The sequence below is a fragment of the Pongo pygmaeus genome, chromosome 3 (genome assembly GCF_028885625.2).
Source record: "Pongo pygmaeus isolate AG05252 chromosome 3, NHGRI_mPonPyg2-v2.0_pri, whole genome shotgun sequence".
Lineage (NCBI taxonomy): Eukaryota > Metazoa > Chordata > Mammalia > Primates > Hominidae > Pongo > Pongo pygmaeus.
This window is the reverse complement of record NC_072376.2, coordinates 168845256-168864187: the sequence shown is the minus strand read 5'-3', so window position 1 is coordinate 168864187 and position 18932 is coordinate 168845256. Positions and strand designations below refer to the sequence as shown.

The following is an 18932-nucleotide window of genomic DNA, read 5'->3' as shown; positions in this document are numbered from 1 at the left end:
CCAATAAAGGTACATTTTATAGATTCATAAAGACCCTTTTATTATTTTTTTCCTATCTTAGACTTTCAGATTCTTGATAACCTGTTTTACAACCCTAGGCAGTTGTTAGCTAAATAGCCTTAAATTTGCTTATTATAGGAAACAACTCAGGTGAAAATAAAATAGCAAACTTTATATCATAAGGTACAGAGAGAAAAAGTCTGTTGGTGCTAGAGGGAGAGGCTTTTATTTTTCTTTGAGCCAAATCTAACATAAAATTATAGAACTCTATCATAATATTGTATAAGGAGACCAATTTTATCTAGATAGGGGTTACCTATATTTCAACTGGATCTCTAAGCTCTGGGCAGAGCTCACATTGAATCCTGGGTCTCCAAAAACAGGTAGAATTATTTTGAGGTTAGACCATGCGATGCTTTTAGAGTGCACTTAAATTTTTTTTTAACAAAGACATTTCTGAGTGTCTAAACTACACTCTTCCTTAAAAACCCAAGAGTAGCCTCTGTTGCAATAACCATTTTAGTCAAAAGATCAGGTGAAAACAGAATTTAGTCAACTGAAGGAAAAAAAAAAAAACTTTTGCTCAAAAAAAAAGACAAAGTCTTAGGAGAGAAAAATCAAAAAAAACCCCACAAAAACCTGAAGGCCTTTTAAATACAAACATGCACACATGCACACATACACACACACATCTTGGATGTTAACCTTTTAATTAAGTTGACTTTGAACCACTGAGCTTCTTTAAAAAAATTGTTTTTAGATCTCATTACCATATTTCAGAAGTACAGCCATTGCTCTTTCAGTTTGGTCTGGCTGATAAAAAGGTGGCTTTGTTGTGTAAATAAAGCCCCTTTAGTAGTCAAAATCAGAAGTCTTTCCTTTTTTTTCCTTTTGATTGCTGTTTTCTTTCCACTTCAGAGGCCTTGTTCCCCAGTTTAGAGTTCCCCTTTGGATTTCACCAAGTTGGGACATGTGTTGGACCCAAAATGTGCTGCTAGCAGACCTAGCTTTTCAGGGCTGTTACCCCTGAACCAGATTGGTCCTCCTGTGTTGCAGCTACCTGGCACAGTGTGTTAGGGGCTCAAGATGCAGGAGGGGTTGGCTCCTAACATGCACCTGCCAGCTGAGATTAGACCCTAAGTATATTCTTCTGAGGGGGATACTTATTTAGAGCCACTGCACATTTTAGGGAGCATTCCTCCCAGACACCCCCATGTGATTCTCAGTCACCTGAGAATGCCCCTAAAGGCTTAGGGGAGCAAGATGCTCTATTTCTTTGGAGTGGAAAATTCTATACTCACGAGCTAGAGGGTTCTGAGTTGGTCAAATCCAATGAGAGAAAGAACCAAAACACACACACACACAAACCCACCAAGACAGAAACAAACAACAAAACAGTTAAGCAAAACTAACAATGATCACACAAATTATATGATTTCTGAGTGCTCTAAGTGTAAGCAGAAATTAACATCAGCTGGTTGTTAATGCTAACTTTAGTTCTTTAAAAAGAATTTGCAAGAAAGAATGCCAAACCAGTTTTCTTACCTAGTGATGGGGCCCAAGCTGAAAACTGCTCTCTGCCGATGCAGAAGCAGGTAGGTTCACCTTCCTTGATGGAAGCAAGTGGAAACTCCCACAACAAAAGGAGGGTTTTTTTTGTTTGTTTTTTTAACAGTGAATGAACCTCAGATCCCCAAATGAAAAACAATGGAAGATCAGGGATCCCTGGAGGAAAGAATTCCTGGACTTCAGCAATCGTCCTATTGGTTTGGGCTATAAGGTGCCCAAGCTGGCACCAAGCACCGATAGGTTAGCAGCTGCAGGCCAGGTCACCTTCACTCAGGATCCCTTTGTGGTTACCAGACGTCAATCAAGACAAATGATGAGACAAGCCTCAATTATTTCAGGACTGTCCTGAGTAGACCCCACCTTGAAGGGACCCAAGATATTTTCCTTTCACAGATTCAACCACTAAAGTATGTCTTTAATTTTCATACACTTTAGACAAAAAGAGATTGAAATATAACATAAAATATTTAGGATTAGTCAAATGCTATCATGAGATGATAAAACTAAATCCTAAACTTGTATAGAACTGATATAGTCAATTTGCAATTTGGGCAAAAACATATTTTTGTTTCAGGAGGCATTCACTGATAACCCAGCCCTTGGTTTCGTTGATGCCGGGATCATCTTTGTTATCCATTCACCAAAGAAGGTGCCACAGTTTGATGGGTTAGGCTTGTTGTCACCTGTGGGAATGCACGCAAGGGTAACCATCCGCCAAGTGAAGGTAAATACTTGAGTCTGAGGAAATTAGGTGGGGTAGTGAATGCATCAAACACATAAGTAATGCTTTTCACTAGAAATTCCTTTCTCCCATGCCTGTAAAACACCATTAGAAATTCCAAAATTTCATTTCAGATTATTTTCCTTTATCTGAAGGTACATGATTAGTGGAAACAGAAACCATACAAGTGAAAGCTGGGAAGCCTATCAAATCCAAACTTTACATTTCATTAGAAATGGAAAGGGTCATTAAGTATAAAGAGGTACCTAAGTTGCTGAGCTACGATTCTTCAATGAGACTATCTGGGAAGGAGAAAATTAGTGGGAAAAGCGGGAATCTTAGAGTCAGGCTGGTCTGGTAGGTTTCTGTTTGCCAGCCACTTACTTGCTCAGTAACTTCTTTAATTAGCTTCCTGAATTTGCATCTCCTCTCTGCACAAATAGGGAAGGGGTAATGTTTTCCTTTCATACTAAGGAAGTTCAAGTGAAGTACCATAAAGAAAGCACTTACCATTGATAGACAAAGGAGACAGCCAAGGGCCCCTGGTGAAACCCCGCCTTCAAGCCGAAAACAGCCTGAAGGCTGAAAAACTGGACTGCTTGTCCCAGATGAAGGCCGTCCTTTCCCACCTGATTCTTTCTGAAAAATGCCCACCTGCACATTGGGAGGAAGGGGTGGAGCCTTGGGAAGTTTGCACTGTTTGCAGTGGGGAGGAGCCTGGCCTCTCCTGTTCCTGTGTGGTGGCCTGAGATTCAATCTGTGAGGTGGGAAACCTACCAGCAGGACTCTCTCTCACTTAGCTGAGAGTCTTTTTTCTTTTTTCCTTTTCACCCAATAAATTCCATTTTCCTCACCCTTCTATGTGTCCGTGAGCCTCATTTTTCCTGGTCATGTGACAAGAGCCCAGTTTTAGCTGAACTAAGGAGAAAGTTCTGCAACACCATGTTGCCTGGCACATAGTAGTTGCTTATTAAAAGATCTTTTTAAAATGTGATTTTCATTGCTGTTTTGTGGGTGAGCTGATTACTACACTAATATAACATTTACATAAATGATATCTTTTCCTTATATGAGTTGATTTTTAGAATACTCAGTGTGTCTGACTTTATTAATTCACATTTGGGATATATGTTTAAGGATCACTATTATACTTAGCTTCAGGGAATTTCAGGTCAATAGAGTGGGCAAAATAGACAAATGTAACCAATTTTGGTTTTGAAAATCGAAGAGCTCTGAGAGGAAAATAAAAATGTGTACCAGCTTCTTGATGGAAAATCAGTGAATTGATGTAAACAAATCTCCTGAACCCAGGATTTATCTTATTTTAAGACAGTTCATCAAGAATACCCTTGGGGAGAATGCAATCCTAACATCAAGCTGCAGAATTTTAGCAGCTACAGCACTTCCGGTTGCTTGAAGGAATGCAAAGCCCAGCACATAAAAAAGCAATGTGGATGTGTGCCTTTTCTTCTTCCTGGTAAATAAAGACTAACTGCCCCCTTACTTAACCAGACAGTCAAGTGTTTCTTAGAGGGTTACAAAAGGTCTGGGAGAAATAGAGTATTGAAATACAAATGGAATATTAAGTATTATTAAGTGTAATTACAGATGTTGCTGACCCATTCATAGAAAAATTATTATATTCTTAAGCCTGTTCCTTCTCTTTGCAGACTAAAATGACAACTAATGACAAAGTCACCAGAAGTTTAGTCCTAAATTTCTTTGAATTTTATGTTTATATTTACTTAATTTGAAACATAGCAAATCAACATATCACTAAATTGTTTTCCATTCTTATGAAATTCTACACTGGAAAATTATCCATTTGCCAAGTACAACTTCGACTGACAAATTTTACATTATAAAATCATGGCACAGATTTCTGGAAAAGAAAATTGCATTATCAGGGTGGGGCCCCAATACTTATTCCCAAAGGCTAAAATTTGATGGTCTCAAATATCTAAAACAGCACACCAAGGTTTTCTTAATTTTGAAAGAAAAATTAGATCATGGATATGTCTTACCAAGCCTGAAGATTTCACTGTTGAAAAGTTGTTTTCTTTGGGACTGTAAAATTAACTTCAGGCCTCCTTTTCATACAATTTGCAACTTTTCCAGAACCAAGGGTGAGAGGCAAGCATTGAAGGAAGCAATGGAGCAGGGTGAATAACAGCTGGATCTCAACCAGGCTGCTCATGTCGGCTCCACAATTTCTCCCCTAGGTGATCTTGAACAAGTGACCTAACCTCTCTCCTCTGCTGTCAAATGGAGGAGAGGATAATAATCCCATCTTATAGGGTTGTTGTAAGAATGAAAGTGGTATGTAAGTGGTTCAAATAGTGCCTGGCACAGAATATAGTCTATGTAAATGTCAGATATTTTTATTCAGGTCTCTTACATCCTTCTCCCACAGCATATCTAGAAAGATATACTGTAACACAATCTACCTGCCAAAATATTGTAACTGCCCAACGGGCTCACCTTGCCTGCTGCCTAGACAGAGCTGATTTATCAAGACAAAGGAATTGCAATAGAGAAAAACTAATTCATGCAGAGCTGGCTGTGCGGGAGACTGGAGTTTTATTATGACTCAAATCAGTCTCCCTGAGTATTCGGAGATAAGAGTGTTTAAGGATAATTTGGTGGGTAGGGGACCAGTGAACCAGTGAATCAGGTGTTCTGATTGGTGAGATCAGAGATGAAATCATGTGGAGTTGAAGCTGTCCTTTTGCGCTGAGTCAATTCCTGGGTAGGGGTCACAAAACCAGATGGGCCAGATTTTTGATCTGGGTGGTGCCAGCTGATCATTGGAGGCAGGGTCTGCAACATATCTCAAGCGCTGATCTTAGCTTTTACAAGAGTAATGTTATCACTATAAGAAATTTGGAGAGGTTTAGAATCTTGAACCCTCCAGCTGCATGACCCCTAAACATAATTTCTAATCTTGTCGCTAATTTGTTAGCCCTACAAAGGCAATCTAGTCCCCAGGCAGGAAGGGAGTTTGTTTTGGGAAAGGGCTGTTATTGTCTTTGTTTCAGAGCTAAATCATAAACTAAGTTCCTCCCAAAGTTAGTTCAACTAACGCCCAAGAATGAACAAGGACAGCTTGGAGGTTAGAAACAAAATGGAGTCAGTTAGGTCAAATCTCTTTCACTGTAATAATAAAAGTAAAAAATATATAAAATATAAATATAGAAGGTGTATAAATATAAAATATATATAAAATATAAAATATTTTATATTTTAATATATTACATATTAAATATATAATATATATAATTAAATATATAATATATAATATATAATATTATATATATTATATATATCATATATAATATATATAATATATAATATTATATATATAAATATATTATATATTTAATATATAATATATAATATATTAAATATATTATATATTAAATATATAATATATTTAATATATTATATATTATATATTAAATATATAATATATTTATATATAATATATAGTATATTATATATAAATATATATAAAATATAAAAAATAATAAAAGTAAAAAAGATATAAATTCTGCAAAAGTGGTTTCATTATTTTTCAGAGGTTTCCAGAATCATCACATCCTTCTTTTTAGTATCCAGATTATTGATCTCTGGCCCCTGCAAAAACTGCTGTTCTATATAAAACTGCTGGCTCTGGCTCTTATTTCTCATTCCTAATTTATTGGCAAAGTTACTGGAAAGAAGTCTGAATTGTTTCATGCAGAATAATGTTTACAATTTTAAAAGTTATTATTATTAAACAAAAACCTACTGGCTAATGTGGACCAGAAACTAGGCAAGGTGCTATACAAAACACAAAGAATGATATCTGCATGAATTTTAGCATATATATCAAATGCATTCAGGAATATGATCTTATTTGGTTAGATTCTCACACATCCCTTTAAGTGTACTGACATATGAATAAATGGAAGATTCTAAACGTTAAACAAATTCGCTGAGGTAATTCCACTAACAATTTGAGGAAGCAATCTCCAAAACAGCTTTTTCAGATATTGGTTATTTCCAAAATTTCATTGTTCTTTTGTTTGTTTTTCTTTTTGTTTTCTGTGTTACATCTACCATCTTTTTTTTCTGAATTGTTCTTTATAATGGAAGAAATATTATTGCCAGAGCAAGAAGTAATTCAGAAAAATGAGGCTTTTTCCTAATTCAGTGTTGGAGGTAGATTTTTTTTTTTACTTATTTTATTTTATTCATAAAGAGCACTTCCTTATAGTTAGCCAAACATTCCACAAATTGTCCACACATTGTAAGTGGACAATCTCCTTTGCTTACTTTCAAGATCACTGACTAAACATTGTGGCTAACTGCTGAGTCACATGGGCTATAGCAATAGACAAGTATTGTATTAAGGCTAAAAGACTAAGGCTTTAGAATCTTAGAATCAGCCCTAGGAGTAAACCCAGCTCTGATACGTAGTGATTTTACTACTTATCGCACAATCTACAGTGGGTACTTAACAAATATCGGTACTTACCTGCCCCCTCCCCATCCTACCTCTGGAATGGCAGTCTGTCAGGAACGTGTGTGTGTGTGTGTGTGTATGTGTGTGTGTGTGTGTTTGTAAATGGATAGAGGGAGCAGGATGGAAGATATACAGAATGTTCCAAGGTTCCCCTAACTGTGTGGTCTTGAGCAAGCCGCTTTCTGAGGCTTAGTTTCTTTATCTGTAAAATGAAAATTCTCATATCACAGGATTGTGAACCGCATCAAATGAGATAACTGTGAAAGTAATTTTAAATTTGAAAACTACTCACATTTTAAAATTATTATTCCCACTTAAAGATTTTAGAGTGATATAGACCGACGGAAAGAGGTATGGAAAGAAACAAAAGCATTATTCTTCCTCCCAACACATATTTTCACTGGATACTAACTTGATTCCATAGTTTTGCTTATGAAAGAATAGATGTTCATATAGATGAATGGGTGGGTGGATGAATGGATTGATAGATGTAGGTAAGAAAGGTATTTTTGTCATTAGATCACTTATTTTACAAAATGTAAAGTCTCTATATGTTACACTTATTATTTTTAAGGAAATGGGATAGAATGTGACCTACAAAAGCACTTCAGCTGTGTTTCTCCTGTACTTGGTAAGTGCTTAATTTACTTTTATTTTCAGGATTTATATTAAAATTGCTCAAAGTAATATAAGACATTAAGTCAAACTATGGATAGCCCAGAAATTAAACAGAATATAGTATATAAGAGAAGATCTTTTTGTAAGTGTTCTTAAGTAGTAGCTAACAAACACAGGCAGTACACACAAAAAAAACCCTCTGATATTAAGACACATCTAAATTTTTAAATTTTGTTCTTTTTTATAATCAAAATATCCTAGTTGTTTTTTATTGTTTCACAAATAAAACAAGTTTATTGTGAATAGTTAAAATACTACAGAATAGAAAGGAAATCATGTAAAAATAAGTAGAAGTTTTATTACTGAGAACTCCTCTCACTGTTTGGGAATAATCCTTCATTCATTCACTTTATTGTATGTACATGGCATATAAAATTTTTTCATAAATGGAATTATAACTGTACATGCCACATTTATTGGGGACAAGTTCTTATTAAAGAGCCCCCTCTTTTTTTGCTTTCACACCTCTTACCTTAACCTGCAATAATTGCTAACACTTTAGTATATCCTACCGTAACTTTCTCCACATATACATCTCCATATTTATCACTTGAAGTCATTGGTTGTTTTATTAAAACAGAATCCCAGTATATACCCTTCTATGCAACTTGCTTTTCTAATCCATTGTGGAAATATCTCCAGGGTAGCAGGAATAGATTTAAAAGGTTCTTTTCAGTGGTTGTAAAATATTTCAAGGTATGGCTATAGGTAGAAGGAATCTTTTTTATATAGATCACAGGCTGAATATGCAAAAGCCATATTACTAACCAATAGACTTGAAATGATGTTGCCGGATATCTTCGGATTTCTTATCCTTGTTGGAGGCTGGAGGGAGAGCTTGGGGAAAAAAACCATGCATGCAGTTCAGCGGGGACTGTTGTGGGATAAGGGAGTCAGAAGAGTGTGTGTATTTGTGTGTGTGAGAGAGTATTATGTACATGAGAGTATATGTATGTAAGTGTGTGTGTGAGAGTATGTTTATGTGAGCCTATGTGTGTATGGGAGTGTATGAGTGCGTGTGAGTGTAGGGGAAGAGTGGTGGTCATTACCGGCAATGCTAAAGAACTAGCAGATGCATACTTTGGCTTCTCCCAGAGAAGTCAAAGTTAGAGTCTGAAAAGCAAACCCAAAGTTGGTCAGTAACCAGGAGGCCTTGGTAAACAACTGGTTCATGAGAACAAAGGGTTTCAGTATCAAAACCAAAGGAAAAACAAGAACCTGAGTATCTACCACGAATGAGGAGCAGTGAGAAAGGGCACTGGGAGGTGGTCCAAAGGGAAGTTGGAGACAAACACTACCTGCTACAGGGACTTTTTTCCAGTATGCATTTGCATGGACAGCCTGGTTGCTCTGAAGGAGCCAAGAGAGATCACTGAACAGAGAACCTCAGTGGTTGATTTGGAAGTGACTGGGCCAACAGAAATAAGGGACTGCAAATACTCAGGAGTACATTTCTTACCATTGTATGTTGAGACAAATCTGAAGATGTTTATGCACTTTCCATCTTTCTTCTGTCCAAATATCTGATATTTTACAGAAATAGACCCAGATATTCTTCTGTCCAAATATCTGATATTTTACGGAAATAGACCCAGATACTTCCTGAAAATAATTTCTTAAATCCTATAAAGATCCCAATCCAGTGACTCAATGAATTCAAAGATAAGAACTTCCGGGCCTTATATTGTATCTCCTCTGCTATATTCAGAATAACATATAAACACCATTTGTTGTTGGTAACCACTTTTTTTTAACATTGAAAGTGAAATGATGAACTTTATAAAACTAGCCTACCCATGATGAAATATTTCTCTTCTCTGAATTCCCTGTCCTGATTTTCATTTCAGACCATATTGAATTTAAGGATTTATGTACAGTGGGAACACATAACTCTAGCTGCCCCGTTTCTTGTGAAGAAACAGAATATCCGGCCACTATTTCTTATTCCTCTTTTCCAAGTCAAAAAGCTTTGAAATATCTTTCCAGGAAGTTGAATCAAAGCCGGAAATACATCAGGTAATCTTGCTAGCCTTTTAAATTATTGATAATTAACATAGATTTTTTTTCTTTATTGAAAACCCTCAAAGACTCAGGAAATGAAATTCTAATCAATCAAGGGAGGCAATGGCTTTTTTTCACTGAACTGACAATGAAACCATAGAATTTTAAAAGTAAATAAGATCATATCTTTCAACTCCTTACTTTAATTGTGTGAAAAGGAAAATGATGCTTGCTTGAGTAATTTGCTCATGATCAAACCTTTATTGCCCAAAGTGGGGAAAATAAGAATGTTGACTGATAATAATGGATGCCTTAAAATATGAAAATTTCTTACCTGTACATTATATACTTTGAGTCTTCTAATAACTGTACAAGGTAGATAAAACAGAAATTAATATTCTAATTTTACAGAAGAGGAAACTGAAGGACATCGTATTTTAAGAAATGGTTCTGTGAAGGTAGTCAGGGGCCCAGAAAGAAGTTATGCCCAAGAACTTTGATGCTGGTCCCCGTGTCTTTGCAACTCAGATACATGATTCCACGTCCCCTGATTAACTGAGAATTAAATTAGTCCTCTTTTTGCTACACCATACTGCCTCTTAAAAATTACAAATCAAGCTTCATAAATAACTCTTCGTTTTTTAACAGGAAAGCAACATTAGCATTTCTCTTTGTTTCTTCTTTGTATTTTTAGGACTAGGACATGAAGCAGCAATATATACAGTATATTGGTGTTTGTAGTTATATCTATTAAAATAAAAATATGTTAACTAACTTAAGGTTGATGTACATTTTCACAGATGTGTACATAATTTGGAAAGCATGCTTTGATTCCAATGTTAGCCTTGTGCTTACTTTAATAAAATAAAAAAAGATATTCCCATGTAAACACTGAGGTAATAAAGTGGTCTTTACAGAAAGAAAAAGCATTTTCATCAAAACAGGGCTAATGGAGTGATTTCAAACAGCAGATAAAATGATAAACAGCTGCAAAATTCACAATTATGTTTGTTTACACTTCTGACTCCAGCACAGACATCTATTTACATATTTTGTTTTAATGTGGGAAACTGATTTGCTTTTAATATTGTTCCTGATGTATTTAAATATGACTTAGAAGAGTACTTCCTGTGTCTTTTGGTTGACAGAAATCTCCTGAGTTTCATAATTATTTAATATACAAAGAAAGTAGGCATGATTTTGGAGACATACTGGTGAATCAGAAAAGAAAGCCATGTATGAAACAAGAGGATCTTAGGGAATGCTGTTTTTTTTCTTTTTTTTCCAAAACTCAGATTATTCTTGAAACGGGAGAATTCTCTGCTTCTCCTTGCAGAATGTGCAACAGGGCATTGCTCACCTGTTCGGCATCCCCGCAGCTCAAACTCCTATGGAGAGCATGCAGATGGGCAGGTGCAGAGGCCAGGGGGATCACTTTGGGCTCCTGCCCCATGGTAGTGTCTAGCATTGGGTGCCTGCCACCCTGGGGTTACAAAACTCTTTCAGCTTTGCTGTCTACAGATGGCTGGAGGGTTAATCAGCTCAATGGACCCTCTGCCTTATCGCAAAGGCAGAGGGCCAGTGTGACAGCCTTCTGTATCCCAAGATCTTTCCCAGTGTCCCAGAAAAACTGGATTACACACGGGCTCGAAGGATGGGTGCAAGGTTTTATTGAATGGTGGAGGTGGCTCTCAGTGAGATGGATGGGGAGCCAGAAGGGGGTATGGAGTGGGATTGTGATCTTCGCATGGAGTCAGGCAGCCTGTGGCTAGATTCTTCTCTGAACACCCCTGGCCGAACTCCCCTTGGTGTTCAGATGTGCCTCCTCTTCTCTCTTTCTCTGCCACATCATTTTGCCATCACTGGTTTGTTGATCTGCTGGTCTTCTCCTCTCTTCTGGAGCTTGGGGTTTCGGTTTCATATGGAGGCAGGATAGGGGATGTAGTGGGCCAAAAGGCAACTTTTTGGGTGCAAAAACAGATATGCCTGTTCTCATTTAGGGCCACAGGTATCCAGGTCTGAGGGTGGGCCTTTGCCAGGGAACCGCCTTCTTCTACCCAGTATTTTTCTGTTTCCTGTCCAGATAATTATGAATAGTTCTCCAATTAATCCTATCACATAATGTACATGTAGGGACCTTACATGGTTTTAAATTGGCGAGGCCATTACCAGGAAGACTAAGGTGAGCAGCTGAACAAAGGTGGCTGGACTTAGGGGTTGTTCAACTCCTACACAGAGACAGTTAAAAGTCACACATATAATTAAGTAACTGGTTTGTGCAAAGATACTGGAAATCAGAGAGTGGTAAATCAGAAAACAGAAATGCAGTTTGTCAGGATGGCAAATGTGAAATGTTAGCAGCAGTCATTTTAAAAGAAGCGACCCCTAACTTAACCATGAAGCTGTATGTTTGTCTTCCTGGGACAGAAATAAATGCTACTTCATGGTCAATCCAGGGCCTCATGAGGCTGCTGCTGGACCTCAAAATGTTGAGAGGCTTAGCCTGACTGTAGCAGGCAGTGTGGAGTTTACCCTTGAAGATAAGGGTAAATTGTGTCTGAAGTCAGGCCAACTTCATGGTAAAACAAGTGAATTTTAAAAATTGTTCTGTTTTAACTTAACAAATTTTGAAATAAAAATTGTATAAAATTGTTTTCTTTATGCCAAATTAATTCATTCCCCTAATGCAGCACTCCTGTTCAAGCATCTGGAAGCTTTTTTAAAAACTATTTTGTAATACATAAAAAAATTCAGTTTTTAGTTTTTATTTTATAATTGTGCCTCTCCTGACACAAACAAATATTTTTCGACTTAAATCCTGTTAAATCCTGAACAATTTCACTATTGCCATGAGGCACAGATTCAGTGAGACCCAAATGATTAGACAAAACAACTGCCTGAGAGAAGTTGAGCAAATATCACAATATTTTTGCAGAGGAAGAATTTATCTTCTCTCAAAATCACAGGTAGATAGTGCTTGGATATGATTATGAATGTTGCGCTTGGGAAATTAAACAATATTATCAGTGCACATGCAAATTAGGGCACAATGGGGGCCAAAGAGATTGGAATATTACTAAAATTTCTGGACTTCCAAGACAACTTTATTATTTCCATTACTTTGGGAACTGTTTTATCATTTGTAAATATTACTGTAGTCCCTGATTATCTACTCAAACATAGTACATTCTCCTGTTACTCAGGGTTAAACCAATGGAAATTAAGTAAACATATTAATGATATATTTTGAATTAAGTATATTTGGAATTATTGATTTAAAAAATTGTAAACATTAAGGAGAGTGATTTACAGCCATGTTCTTTAGGTGTATTAAAGATCACCACATAATTCTAGGAAACTTGGCTAATAGTATCCACTCTTAATGAATACTATTATTATTATTGCCATTTTAAAATCATCAGGTGCTTGGTTTCAGATTCAGCTTATAACATTGACAGGATAATATTGATGCATTCATTTATTGGTTTCATCTTTAATTTGCTCCCTTATTTGTCCATTTTACATATATCTAAGGTACAACCTATTATTTGTTAGGATTCAGGAGTCGTCTAGGCATTAGGGATACCTCAGTGTACAAAAGACAAAAATCCTGCCTTGCTGCACTTCTGTCCACTGGGATGGAAGTTGGTGACCACTGTATATAGTCATGTCAGATGGCATTAAGTGCTTTGAGAGAGTGGCGGCAGAAAAGCAGCTGGGGAAGCCAAGGTCAGGGAAGGTTGTTCTCAGGGTTGTGGATTATTGTCAGGAAAGTCCTTCCTGACAATATTTGTTGAAGTGGGGTCCGTTAAAGTTGTAAACAGAAAGACCAGTTAGCAAGCTATTGCAAAAATCCAGGTGAGAGGTCATGAAGGCTTGGGCAAAGGTGGTAGCTTTGAATGGGGTGAGAGGTCGTAGGAGTCCAGATATATTTTGAAGGTAACATAAAAAATGGGTTTTCCTGATGGACTGGCTATGGAGTGTGAAAATTTACACTATAAATAAGGGAAATGTGAAGGATTTGACTTGGAACGTATTAAAGTTGGAACATCTATTAGACACCCAAGTAGAAATGTAAGAATGAACTGAATATATTATTGAAGTTCAAGGTAGGGGTCTAGGCTGGAGATAGAGAAAGTGAGGGCTTTCAAGACCATGTAACGAGCTATAATATCATTTTAAAAGATGTTTAGCCACTCTGGTCACGTATAAAGGTTTCTTTTTTTTTATTTTTATTTTATTATTTTTTTAATATATTTTTTTATTTTTACTTTTTTATTTATTATTATTATTCTTTAGGTATATCTCCCAATGCTATCCCTTCCCCCTCCCCCCACCCCACAACAGTCCCCAGAGTGTGATTTTCCCCTTCCTGTGTCCATGTGTTCTCATTGTTCAATTCCCACCTATGAGTGAGAATATGCGGTGTTTGGTGTTTTGTTCTTGCGATAGTTTACTGAAAATGATGATTTCCAATTTCATCCATGTCCCTACAAAGGACATGAACTCATCATTGTTTATGGCTGCATAGTATTCCATGGTGTATATGTGCCACATTTTCTTAATCCAGTCTATCATTGTTGGACATTTGGATTGGTTCCAAGTCTTTGCTATTGTGAATAATGCCACAATAAACATATGTGTGCATGTGTCTTTATAGCAGCATGATTTACAGTCCTTTGGGTATATACCCAGTAATGGGATGGCTGGGTCAAATGGTATTTCTAGTTCTAGATCCCTGAGGAATCGCCACACTGACTTCCACAAGAGTTGAACTAGTTTACAGTCCCACCAACAGTGTAAAAGTGTTCCTATTTCTCCACATCCTCTCCAGCACCTGTTGTTTCCTGATTTTTTAATGATTGCCATTCTAACTGGTGTGAGATGGTATCTCATTGTGGTTTTGATTTGCATTTCTCTGATGGCCAGTGATGGTGAGCATTTTTTCATGTGTTTTTTGGCTGCATAAATGTCTTCTTTTGAGAAGTGTCTGTTCATGTCCTTCACCCACTTTTTGATGGGGTTGTTTGTTTTTTCTTGTAAATTTGTTTGAGTTTATTGTAGATTCTGTATATTAGCTCCTTGTCAGATGAGTAGGTTGCGAAAATTTTCTCCCATTTTGTAGGTTGCCTGTTCACTCTGATGGTAGTTTCTTTTGCTGTGCAGAAGCTCTTTAGTTTAATTAGATCCCATTTGTCAATTTTGGCTTTTGTTGCCATTGCTTTTGGTGTTTTCGACATGGAGTCCTTGCCCATGCCTATGTCCGGAATGGTAATGCCTAGGTTTTCTTCTAGGGTTTTTATGGTTTTAGGTCTAACGTTTAAGTCTTTAATCCATCTTGAATTAATTTTTGTATAAGGTGTAAGGAAGGGATCCAGTTTCAGCTTTCTACATATGGCTAGCCAGTTTTCCCAGCACCATTTATTAAATAGGGAATCCTTTCCCCATTGCTTGTTTTTCTCAGGTTTGTCAAAGATCAGATAGTTGTAGATATGCGGTGTTATTTCTGAGGGCTCTGTTCTGTTCCATTGATCTATATCTCTGTTTTGGTACCAGTACTATGCTGTTTTGGTTACTGTAGCCTTGTAGTATAGTTTGAAGTCAGGTAGCATGATGCTTCCAGCTTTGTTCTTTTGGCTTAGGATTGACTTGGCGACGCGGGCTCTTTTTTGGTTCCATATGAACTTTAAAGTATTTTTTTCCAATTCTGTGAAGAAAGTCATTGGTAGCTTGATGGGGATGGCATTGAATCTGTAAATTACCTTGGGCAGTATGGCCATTTTCACGATATTGATTCTTCCTACCCATGAGCATGGAATGTTCTTCCATTTGTTTGTATCCTCTTTTATTTCCTTGAGCAGTGGTTTGTAGTTCTCCTTGAAGAGGTCCTTCACGTCCCTTGTAAGTTGGATTCCTAGGTATTTTATTCTCTTTGAAGCAATTGTGAATGGGAGTTCACTCATGATTTGGCTCTCTGTTTGTCTGTTGTTGGTGTATAAGAATGCTTGTGATTTTTGTACATTGATTTTGTATCCTGAGACTTTGCTGAAGTTGCTTATCAGCTTAAGGAGATTTTGGGCTGAGACAATGGGGTTTTCTAGATATACAATCATGTCGTCTGCAAACAGGGACAATTTGACTTCCTCTTTTCCTAATTGAATACCCATTATTTCCTTCTCCTGCCTAACTGCCCTGGCTAGAACTTCCAACACTATGTTGAATAGGAGTGGTGAGAGAGGGCATCCCTGTCTTGTGCCAGTTTTCAAAGGGAATGCTTCCTGAGCGACCTACAAAGAGACTTAGACTCCCACACATTAATAATGGGAGACTTTAACACCCCACTGTCAACATTAGACAGATCAATGGGACAGAAAGTCAACAAGGATACCCAAGAATTGAACTCAGCTCTGCACCAAGTGGACCTAATAGACATCTACAGAACTCTCCACCCCAAATCCACAGAATATACATTTTTTTCAGCACCACACCACACCTATTCCAAAATTGGCTGCATACTTGGAAGTAAAGCTCTCCTCAGCAAATGTAAAAGAACAGAAATTATAACAAACTATCTCTCAGATCTCAGTGCAATCAAGCTAGAACTCAGGATTAAGAATCTCACTCAAAACCGCTCAACTACATGGAAACTGAACAACCTGCTTCTGAATGACTACTGGGTACATAACGAAATGAAGGCAGAAATAAAGATGTTCTTTGAAACCAACAAGAACCAAGACACAACATACCAGAATCTCTGGGATGCATTCAAAGCAGTATGTAGAGGGAAATTTATAGCACTAAACGCCCACAAGAGAAAGCAGGAAAGATCCAAAATTGACACCCTAACATCACAATTAAAAGAACTTGAAAAGCAAGAGCAAACACATTCAAAAGCTAGCAGAAGGCAGAACTAACTAAAATCAGAGCAGAACTGAAGGAAATAGAGACACAAAAAACCCTTCAAAAAATTAATGAATCCAGGAGCTGGTTTTTTGAAAGGATCAACAAAATTGATAGACCGCTAGCAAGACTAATAAAGAAAAAAAGAGAGAAGAATCAAATAGATGCAATAAAAAATGATAAAGGGGATATCACCACTGATCCCACAGAAATACAAACTACCATCAGAGAATATTACAAACACCTCTATGCAAATAAACTAGAAAATCTAGAAGAAATGGATAAATTCCTCGACACATACACCCTCCCAAGACTAAACCAGGAAGAAGTTGAATCTCTGAATAGACCAATAACAGGCTCTGAAATTGAGGCAATAATCAATAGCTTACCAACCAAAAAGAGTCCAGGACCAGATGGATTCACAGCCGAATTCTACCAGAGGTACAAGGAGGAACTGGTACCATTCCTTCTGAAACTATTCCAATCAATAGAAAAAGAGGGAATCCTCCGTAAGTCATTTTATGAGGCCAGCATCATCCTGATACCAAAGCTGGGCAGAGACACAACCAAAAAAGAGAATTTTAGACCAATATCCTTGATGAACATTAATGCAAAAATCCTCAATAAAATACTGACAAACCGAATCCAGCAGCACATCAAAAAGCTTATCCACTATGATCAAGTGGGCTTCATCCCTGGGATGCAAGGCTGGTTCAATATATGCAAATCAATAAATGTAATCCAGCATATAAGCAGAACCAAAGACAAAAACCACATGATTATCTCAATAGATGCAGAAAAGGCCTTTGACAAAATTCAGCAACACTTCATGCTAAAAACTCTCAATAAATTAGGTATTGATGGGACATATCTCAAAATAATAAGAGCTATCTATGACAAACCCACAGCCAATATCATACTGAATGGGCAAAAACGTATAAAGATTTCAAACAGACATTAAGAAAAGAGTCTTTGCCTAGGTATATTAATGACATATAGTCAATAATTAGTATTCATCGAACACCCGATATACATCAGACTCTCTGTCAATTTTGCATGTACATAATTTAATTTCACCTCACTACAACTCTGTGAGCGCAACTCTAAAATCCTGACTACTCATGAGGAAACCATGACTCAAAAAAACCAGTGTGATTTCTTGAAGGTCATGTAAGTAACAAAAGACAGAACCAAGACTTGAATGAAAATCAAACACACATTTAAATGTTTGTAAATATTTTATTCAGTAGATATTTACATTTAATGTCTTTTTCTAGTTTCTCAGGAATGAGATGCAGAAAAGTTATTAGGGAAAATTATTTTTTCTTAAATACCAAGATGACAAAATGCCTTCTACATCCTGCAAATTGTGATTAATATTAAAAATAATTCTGTGTCCAATTTAACATTAAATAGCATATAAAACAAAAATGAATATTACCTTTATTCAATGGGAATTAAAAGTAATGCTGACAATCTTAAGCTATATTATCTATTTTTTATCCCTAGGGAGAATCTTGTAAAAATTGAAATTAACTATAGTGACCTAAACTATAAGATAACGCAGCAGCAAAAGGCAGTGAGTGTGTCTGAGTTACTTGGTAAGTGTTATTTAATTGCTCCTTATTTTATTTATTTATTTATTTATTTTGAGACAGAGTCTCACTCTGTCGCCCAGGCTGGAGTGCAGTGGGTCATCTCTGCTCACTGCAAGCTCCGCCTCCCGGAGGGTTCACACCATTCTCCTGCCTCAGCCTCCTGAGTAGCTGGGACTACAGGTGCCCGCCACCATGCCCGGCTAACTTTTTGTATTTTTAGTAGAGACGGGGTTTCACCATGTTAGCCAGGATGGTCTTGATCTCCTGACCTCGTGATCCGCCCTCCTCGGCTTCCCAAAGTGTTGGGATTACAAGCATGAGCCACCGCTCCCGGCCTAATTGCTCCTTATTTTTAAAAATTTTTATCAGTTTTTTTTCTTTCATATTTAAGGTTTAGCTTATCAATGGAGGACAAGAATCAATTGAACTTGTCATTCAGCTGCTATTTAAATCTGACATATTTCTACTCCCTAGAAAACACTGTACAACCTCACATGGACTTTTATAAAGAAAAGGCTGGTGGTGTTTCATCTCCTACTCACACTCACATCAAACTTTACCATTAGATCCCTCATCAAGTGACTTTGTAGAATGTTTCAGCAATCCTACACCTGGGTAAATGTCAGCCACCTCATACCTCCACACAGGGCTCTACCCTAGAGTGGCTTAAAAAGAAGAACCTGAGGAAGCAAAATTAGGCAATCACTGCCTGCTCACTTGCCTTCTCCACACAGTCCCTAATAAACATAATGGCTAATTTCCTAGATCTCACCGCATCTTAGAGGAAGCTGTGTCGGAGACAGAAGAAGGCCTTAGACTCAGGCAAAAGTGATAGCAGTCAGACATTACAGCTGAGACCCTGAATATGGAGGAAATATGTAAATTCGCCAAAGCTCTTGGAGAAGCCTATACTTCATTATCACACTTTACAAAAACAGAATGGTCCTAAGAATGGCCT

The 18932-nt window shown here is 37.0% G+C and overlaps 1 protein-coding gene across 1 annotated transcript in view; it reads left to right on the top strand.

Annotated features, from left to right (window-relative positions):
• ASIC5 (acid sensing ion channel subunit family member 5) overlaps window positions 1–18932 on the top strand; it is a 40335-nt gene that overhangs the window by 20257 nt on the left and 1146 nt on the right. The window contains exons 5-9 of the mRNA XM_054484550.1: window positions 2144–2293; window positions 3620–3767; window positions 7372–7428; window positions 9323–9491; window positions 17886–17977. Coding sequence (XP_054340525.1) covers window positions 2144–2293; window positions 3620–3767; window positions 7372–7428; window positions 9323–9491; window positions 17886–17977 — 616 coding nt within the window. The remainder of the gene's footprint in view (window positions 1–2143; window positions 2294–3619; window positions 3768–7371; window positions 7429–9322; window positions 9492–17885; window positions 17978–18932) is intronic.